This window comes from Rhineura floridana, chromosome 5, assembly GCF_030035675.1.
Source record: "Rhineura floridana isolate rRhiFlo1 chromosome 5, rRhiFlo1.hap2, whole genome shotgun sequence".
Lineage (NCBI taxonomy): Eukaryota > Metazoa > Chordata > Lepidosauria > Squamata > Rhineuridae > Rhineura > Rhineura floridana.
This window is the reverse complement of record NC_084484.1, coordinates 187,434,584-187,443,210: the sequence shown is the minus strand read 5'-3', so window position 1 is coordinate 187,443,210 and position 8,627 is coordinate 187,434,584. Positions and strand designations below refer to the sequence as shown.

Here is an 8,627-nt window from a genome sequence, read left to right as displayed (position 1 = left end):
TTCTCTGTATGCAAATAAGAAGCATCCCAAACGTTCATCCCAGTCTTGTGGGTGATCTTGAACATAGCTTCTGATCATGCCCTTCAAAACGCCATTGAATCTCTCTGTTAACCCATTAGTGGCGGGATGGTAAGTAGTGGTCTTTAGATGTTTTAGACCACAACATTTCCACATACATTGCATCACTTCTCCCATGAATACACTGCCTTGATCCGTCAGCACTTCATGAGGGAAACCCAGCCTCATAAAGATTTTTAATAAAGCCTCTGCCACTACAGGGGCTTCCACGGATCTTAGTGCTTCTGCGTCTGGGTACCTGGTGGCAAAATCCACCACCACCAATAGATATTTCTTGCCATGCCTTGTGGGTTTGGAAAAAGGGCCCACCAAATCTATTCCCACTCTATAAAAGGGTTGTCCAATTATAGGAAGGGGCTTTAAGGGTGCCTTAGTCTTTACTCCACTTTTTCCCACCTTTTGGCATATTCCACAAGATAGACAATGTTGTTTTACATCTTTGGAGATGTTTGGCCAATAATAGTGTGCAGCCAATCTCCTCTTGGTCTTTTTTATTCCCAGATGTCCTGCACATGGGACATCGTGGGCTACCTCTAGCAATCTGGTTCTGTATTTGCTAGGTACTATTAATTGCTTCACTGGTTCACATTCATCCTTTCTCTCAGCAGGCATCCACAGTCTATATAAAATCCCATTCTCACACACAACTTGATTCCTCAGTTTGTCAGTGAAAGGAATCTGTTGGGTCAGAGCTTGTTCCTTTATCTGCTTCAAACTTATATCTTTTTGCAGCTCTTCCCTGAATTGATCTGCCTCATCATTATCAGAGACCACTTGATACAGTTTGTCTCCTTCAGCAGGCCTGCTAGTGGTTGCTATGGTGACCTGAGGCTGGTTAACAGATTCCACCCTGTTTGTTTCAGCCCCCCTTAATATGGCTTCTTTTTCTCTGCCAATTTGCTGTCTGGTCACTACATAGATCTTTCCTTGGGCGCCCATTACATCCCTTCCCAGTATTACTGGTTCTTGTTGCTGGGCATTAATGCCTACTTTATATCGGCCCTCTCGGCCTCTCCAAGTCATATCCACCAGGGCCACAGGCAAACTTTCTGGTTGACCCCTCACTCCTTGGATAGTCACAGTTTCCTGAGGTAATATTACCTCAGATTTTATTAAATCTGGCCTCAGTAATGTCTGAGCGGCACCAGTATCAAGCAATGCCCAATAATTTGCCCCTTGTACACTCACTTCCTCTCTCAGACTTGAATCAAGGTCTGTTACTTCTGTCCAGTTTATCTGGCAGAACTGAACCTTTTTTGCTGTTTCTAAAGCCTTGGGCTCTGTTTTCACTGTCCTTGTCTGAGCAGGATTACTAATGGGGTTGGCAACCTCACATTGAAAACGTAGGTGCCCCGGTCTACCACATTTGTAGCATAATTTCTCCTCACTTTTAGGGTACACAGATCCACTCTGGGGTGTCCTGTGCCCTTCAGATTTTACTGGAGGACTCACTCGCTGTGGTACCACATCCCTTCTGCCAGCATTATATGGTCTGGGTTTAAAATCTCTTGATGTTTTCCCCACCCAGCCAGTTCTGTTGGAGGCGAAGTGATCCGCCATCTCTGCAGCCTCCTGCACCGATGTAGGGGAATGGTCTTTGACCAGGAGCCTTATTTCTGGTGGTAACTGATGGTATAATTGATCCAATATCATGAGGTTTTTCACCTCCTCCACAGACTGAGCTTTTGCACTTGTCAGCCATTTCCCAAATATGTCCATCAGTTTTGCCCCCAGCTCCACGAAAGACCTCCCTGTCTGTATCTGGCAGTTTCTGAAAAGCTTTCTAAAATAATCAGGCCCCAGTCTGAATCTTTTAAACACTGCTTCTTTGAATTCAGCATAGGTGATGGGCCTGTCTGAGGGGAAATATTGGTATACCTCAGCCAATTCCCCTTTAATCAGGTTTGATAAATACTGCATGTATTTATCTTCAGGTAGCCCCCACAACTGAGCTGCTTTTTCAAAGGTGCTGAGGTAAATTTGAGGATCTTGACCAGGCTCATAGACAGCAAAGTCCTTTGGAGTAATTTTTATTTTTGCTCCATCTCTGTCCTTTCTTGTTTCATCAGAATGAAACTTCTCTCTTTCCAATTTTAATCTTTCCCCTTGTATCTCCGCATCCACTCTCATTCTCTCAGTTTCCATCCTCAATCTCTCAGTTTCCAACTCCCTCTGTTTGTCTTTTTCCTCAGCCTCCATCCTCAATCTCTCAGCTTCCAACTCTCTCTGTTTTTCCTTCTCTGCACCTTCCATCCTCAGTCTCTCAGTTTCCATCTTCAACTTCTCTCTCAAGTACTCTATATAAGCGGGATTGCTTAAATATCCTTCTGGGGTCTCTTCCCTGACTGGTTGTTTTTGCTGGGCAGTAGCAAATCCTATAAGTGCTACCCTCAATTCATCTACCCCTTTACCCTCGTGAGGTAAATTGAATGTTATGCACTTCTCCACCAGCTCCTCTCTTTTCATTTTTATGTATTCAGCCATGGTGTTTGAGTTCACTCACTCTTTGCCACACACTCTTTGCCAGTCACTCTCACAAGTAATCTTGTTTTGTTATTTCTGTTTGCCACACAACTATTAGGGATTGTCTAGTATTCGTATCTCACTGCTACAGCCAACACCTGTGATGTAGTCTCCTTTGTCACCACGTGTCTTTGGGACTCTCTTTGGTTCATATCTGGATTCTCTGTTGTTCGTATCCCACCGCTACTGACACCACCTGTGAGGCGTCCCTCCCTGGCTCTCCCTGTCAGGTTCCTACCTGCTCGTGGTTACTGCCTGTCACTAGGCACCACCAGGGACTCCACCAGTCCGGACCGCTCTCTCTTATGGTTTCTCTCCCCGCTCTAGCACAGATCTCAACAGATCCCCCTGCTAGGCAACCACCAGTAACGTCCCAATACTAGTATTCCCAGAGACTCTGAATACTGGTATTGTTATTCTCTTCACCGCTGCCACCATTTGTTACAGTTCCCCTTCAGCCCTGGTCATTACCTTACCCTCCCTTCTGGTCTGTGAAACCCCAGCCAAGGATCAGGCCTTTGGGTAACCAAATTAAGTATTTATTAAAGATAACAAAGCTAACAAGATTAACAAGATTTCATCTTAAGGCACATATGCATATGGTTTTACTCAATACTAATCCAAACTCCACCTCCCTCCTGACAAACAACTCTCTAAACCCCACCAAGCAACCCACTCAGTTCTCTTCTCCCCCAGATTCCACTCTCACTCTTCCTTTTATACATTCAGCCATTTTAAACACTCAGCCAATCATCTCGCATTCTACTGCCCATTCACTCCCCCTCTTTCACTCTACTTACCATGTATCTTCTAAACAACCAACACTTACCATATATACATTAATATAGGAACATCACAAACACCTATAAAGATTTTATGTTTATACATATACTAAATTTTTGATATTATTTTATAATCTTGCAGTTCATGCTTGTACCTTAACTTTTTCTGAAGCACTGTATTTATGTTAAGGTAGATTTTAACTTCACAGTTTCTTCTCATTCCTGCTCAGCCGTCACCAGTTCAGACCCCATGAATTGCTGAACTCTGGGCTCATGACACCCATAAAAGCTTTCCACTCCTTTTAGACCCCTGGGAGACACATGGAGATGCTTTCCTGAGTGCAGGAGGCTCCTTATCTCACATGTTCACCCTGTGATTTGTGGAGGGAGACTGGGATGATGTTGGGAGGGGGGTCAGAACCTGTGCTCTCATCCCACCCATGTTTAGTTTACACAGGATACAAGCTCTAATGAGAGCTTGAGAGCTTGTGACTTTGCCAAAGCAACACACCAACAAAAGCAACACTAAGACAGAACATGCACAAGTTCAAAGCACTTCAGATACCTTCTCTCAGTGGCCTTTACCAAAGACATGCCATGTAAGCCAGTATTACCATGCTTTGACAGCAGGCACTGGCCAAGGCCATCCAGTGACTTTGTGGCTGAAGAAAAATTTTCAGCAAAGGACTTCTCAAGTCCCACTTCACAACTGTGGCAACTTCAAATGACACCTGCTCTCAATTGTTAAGTCCACGGAGAAGCCAGTCACCCAGATCTCCTTTCAGCTGCATCATACTGACTTTGGAACCCTTACATTATGCAAGTGGTACTCAAACTGACATTGCTTATAGCTGGAAAAGTGTTGGGAACTGAGAGTGACATCAGGATTTGGCCTGGACAGAAGGAGAACAGAAGGCACATTCAGGACTAATCTTGCTTCTGAATGAGTTTTGAGGCTCTGATGCAACTCTTCCTGTTGAACTAAACTGGAACATTTATCAGGACAATACAGCCTATACAGATTCAGAAAAATCATATCAGTTTTATGATTCCTAAGTATGTTGTTACCAAAAGCACTTGGGGGATGATGTCATCCATCACCAGGTTCAATGACAGCCTTGTGAGCAACCAAACCTTTGTCCTAATTGGCATTCCTGGGATGCAGGAAAAGGACTCTTGGATGACCTTCCCATTGTTTGTGCTCTAAGTCCTGACACTGCTTGGAAACTTCTCAATCCTCTTTGTCATCAAGACCAACCAAAGCCTTCATGAGCCTATGTACTTCTTCCTTTCCATGCTCGCCTTCTCAGATCTGGGCCTCTCCATGTCCACCATGCCAACAATGTTGGGTGTCTATTGGTTTGACTCCATGGAAATTGGATTCAACACCTGCATCACCCAGCTGTTCTTCATCCATGCATTTCAGTGGGTAGAGTCAGGCATTCTTGTGGCAATGGCTTTTGACCGGTTCATTGCCATCCGTGACCCTTTAAGGTACAGATCAATTCTCTCAAATTCTGCAACTGCAAAAATAGGAATGGTTGTCTTTTCCAGAGGTTTCTGTGTTGTCCTCCCAGGCCCCTTTCTTATCAAACGGCTCCCTTTCTGCAGGTCCAATGTGCTTTCTCACTCCTACTGTCTCCACCAAAATATAATGAAATTTGCCTGTGCAGATACAAAAGTCAACATCTTGTATGGTTTGACTGTAGTTGTTTGCACTTTGGGATTGGATGTTGTCATCATTCTTTTATCATATGTCCTGATCCTGAAGACTGTTTTGAGCATTGCATCCCATGAAGAGCCCCTCAAGGCTCTGAACACCTGCGTCTCCCACATTTGTGCCATCTTGATTTTCTACATCCCAATGAGTATGAGTACATACCCAACAGTATGGTACATCGATTTGGGAAGAATCTTTCCCCCATTGTCCACACGCTGATGGCCAACATCTACATTGTAGTCCCACCACTTCTTAATCCTGTTGTGTGCAGTGTGAAGACCCAGCAGATTCAGCGGAGGATATGCAAAATTTTCCAGTTAAGGAAGACTAGGGGTTAATGTCTCTTCCAAAGGAGAATTCTGTGTAATATATATATTGGGGGGGGATCTGGCTGCCCCCATGTGGGAAGATTTGCAGAGCACTTTGAGAATGAAGTCATTCAGTTTCTCTTGGACCTTGACATCCTATTTGAGGCAAGGCCTAGGAATGTTCCCAGAGCACCGTCTGGTCTGGTGGTTTGGGATGACTTTCAGTTATTGCTGCCTGAGGATGTAGACAAGAAACTTCAAGGGGTCTGGTTAATCACATGTCCTCTTCTTACTTTTGCTCTAATTTTTATTAAGTTTTATGTATAAACAAAGAAAACAAAACCAAGTACAAAAAACCCAAAAAAACCCAAGAAGGACAGGACATCAATCCAATATATGTACACAATTCTATCCCATGGGTACATATTCAGAAATAGTCTACATTGCATTTTATTCATGCCTTCCAAATTTCCAAGGATACTACAGGCAGTTGTTGAACAAGTTTTGCATTGGTGGCATATATAATGAAGTTCCACCACAAAGCATGAGAAACATCTGGGATTTCAATTCCCTGTAGAGAGTGCAAGTTGTGAGTGGTTTTCTTCTAAAATGGCAACGTTCCACATATCACTATATCAAATTGCAACATTCAAACTATACAGTGTTTTCCATCACTGGGTGATTGTCTCTCAGCAACCATTAAAAACATTACAAGGTCCTTGGATTTAGCAGTTATGTTTTCATGTTCAAAAACAGACAGTAAAAAGAGTGGTGGTGTACACTGTAAATGTTCCTGGATAGTATTACCGATTTCCTTGAAGATATCCTCCCAGAACTGCTTTTCATGAGGACACTCCCATAAGAGGGGGTAATAAGTGCCTCTAGCACCACATCCATGCCAATGTGTTAGTGCTATGTTAGCTGGCATTCGCGACAGTTGCACTGGAGTTCTGTTCCATCTATGGCTAATCTTTATAAAGTGCTTTCCTTTGTGTAGACCAACACTGACTTCTCCAGACTGGAACACCATAGATTTCTCTATTTCACTTAACAATCTCCTCACCCATATCTATCTCCCAGACTGCTTTTATTCCTGTAAGACGGCCTGTCACAATTTCTATTAAGATCTCATAAATGCTTAGAATCATAGGATAGTAGAGTTGGAAGGGGCCTATAAGGCCAGCAAGTCCAACCCCCTGCTCAGTGCAGGAATCCAACTTAAAGCATACCCAACAGATGGCTGTCTCTTGAATGCCTTGAGACCAATCCTTTGGTTTTCGAGCCAGCATTAACAATAAGAGCCTCAAGCCCTGTAAGCCCTGAATGCCTAAGTCCATAAGAAAATGTTGCAATTGACAAATCTGGAGCCACCCCACATGTCCTCTTGGCCCTAGCCCATCAGAGCTAATAAAATCTAGCTGAAGGGGATTGGCTGGGTGGTTTCTGGGTGTGGTAAAATGGGTCATTGCAGGAGGGGATTATGCTGCTGGCCTTAAAATCATCATCATCATACCCATATAGAGGAGATGGTGTGCCCTATTGTCAAGAGTCCCTACCTGGACCCTGAAGTATTGAGCAACTATCACCTAGTGCCCCGCCAAGACCCTTAGCAATTTTCAAGTGGTCTATGGAGGCAAAAAAGTTTGGGAACCACTAATCTAGACCCATTTCAATCTGGCTTCAGGCCTTGTTTTGGCACTGAAATGGTTTTGGTCATCGTGTTTATTTATTTATTTATTTATTTATTTATTAAACTTGTATACCACCTCATAGCCGAAGCTCTCTAGGCGGTTTACAATAACTAAAAACAAATACAATTTAAAATACATCTTTTAAAAAACAATTTAAAACACAATTTAAAAATTTAAAACAATATAGAACACATGCTAAAATGCCTGGGAGAAGAGGAAAGTCATGACCTGGCGCCGAAAAGATAACAGTGTTGGCACCAGGTGCACCTCGTCAGGAAGATCATTCCATAATTTGGGGGCCACCACTGAGAAGGCCCTCTCCTTTGTTGCCATTCTCTGAGCTTCCCTCGGAGTAGGCACCCAGAGGAGGGTGTAATGTGCAGAGCTTGGAAAAGTTACTTTTTTGAACTACAACTCCCATCAGCCGAATCCAGTGGCCATGCTAGCTGGGGCTGATGGGAGCTGTAGTTCAAAAAAGTAACTTTTCCAAGCTCTGAACTCAAATGAATTAGATATAGTTGAATGGGGGAATCAGTTGGGAGAGGGACCAGTAGGAAAATGAAAGTAGAGCTCTTGGTTGTGCTGCAACACACTGTGAAGTAAAGTTTGTTTCTTCTAACCTGTATTTGTGGTTCATTTCAACTCTTGCAAATATTACGTGGTGTCAGAAGACTACCTAAAAACATAAGGCAGTGAAAAATGGACCAGCTAAAGCCTCCAGGAACATTGGTGTTTGAAGGAAATGCAGCAGAGAACTGGAGAAGATGGAAGCAAGGGTTTGAATTGCACTGCATTGCAAGTGGAGCAGATAAGAAAGATGAGAGACTCCAGTCAGCATTATTTCTGCATGTGGCAGGTGAAGAAGCAAGAGAGGTATTTAATACTTTCCAGTTTGATGATGATGCAGATAAATATAAAATTCAAGTTTTGATGAATAAATTTGAAGCTTATTCTGTGCCCAGAAGAAATGTTACTTATGAAAGGCACAGGTTCTTCTTCACTAGAATACAGAGTGAAGGAGAAAGGATAGACCAATATGTGACTGAGTAGAAGCTTTTGGCTCAGACCTGTGAATTTGGGGAGCTGTGTGATTCTCTCATTAAGGATCACATAGTGTGTGGCATTCAGACAGACAGATTGAGAGCCAAGTTACTGAGAGAGAGTGATTTAACCCTTGAGTGTGCAGTGAATATATGCAGGGCAGAAGAAGTGGCTGCAGAACAGATGAAAGATTTTGGGGCAACAGAAAAACAAATGGATGCCTTTCAGGGCAAAAGTACCTTTGAAAAGCCAAAAGTAAGCCAGCCTCAGAGCAAATGGAGCTTTGGCACTACTACCAGCCCCCAAGAAAAGGAAATGCCACAGAGGCCTGTACAAGCAGCAAAGGCCTGCTACAAGTGTGGTATCAGTCATCATGACATAAATGCTTGTCCTGCAAGTGGGAAGGAATGCAGAAGATGTGGCAAACTTAATCATTTTGCTAAAATGTGTAAAACTAGAGAGAGAAAACTTCAAGGCAGACAAA

General features: G+C 43.2%; 1 protein-coding gene across 1 annotated transcript; it reads left to right on the top strand.

Annotated features, from left to right (window-relative positions):
* The first annotated feature begins 4,467 nt into the window (after positions 1-4,467).
* LOC133386036 (olfactory receptor 51H1-like) lies at positions 4,468-5,441 on the top strand. The gene is given in 2 exon segments (XM_061629660.1): positions 4,468-5,259; positions 5,262-5,441. Coding segments are annotated over 2 exon segments (972 nt in total).
* The last annotated feature ends 3,186 nt before the right edge of the window (positions 5,442-8,627 follow it).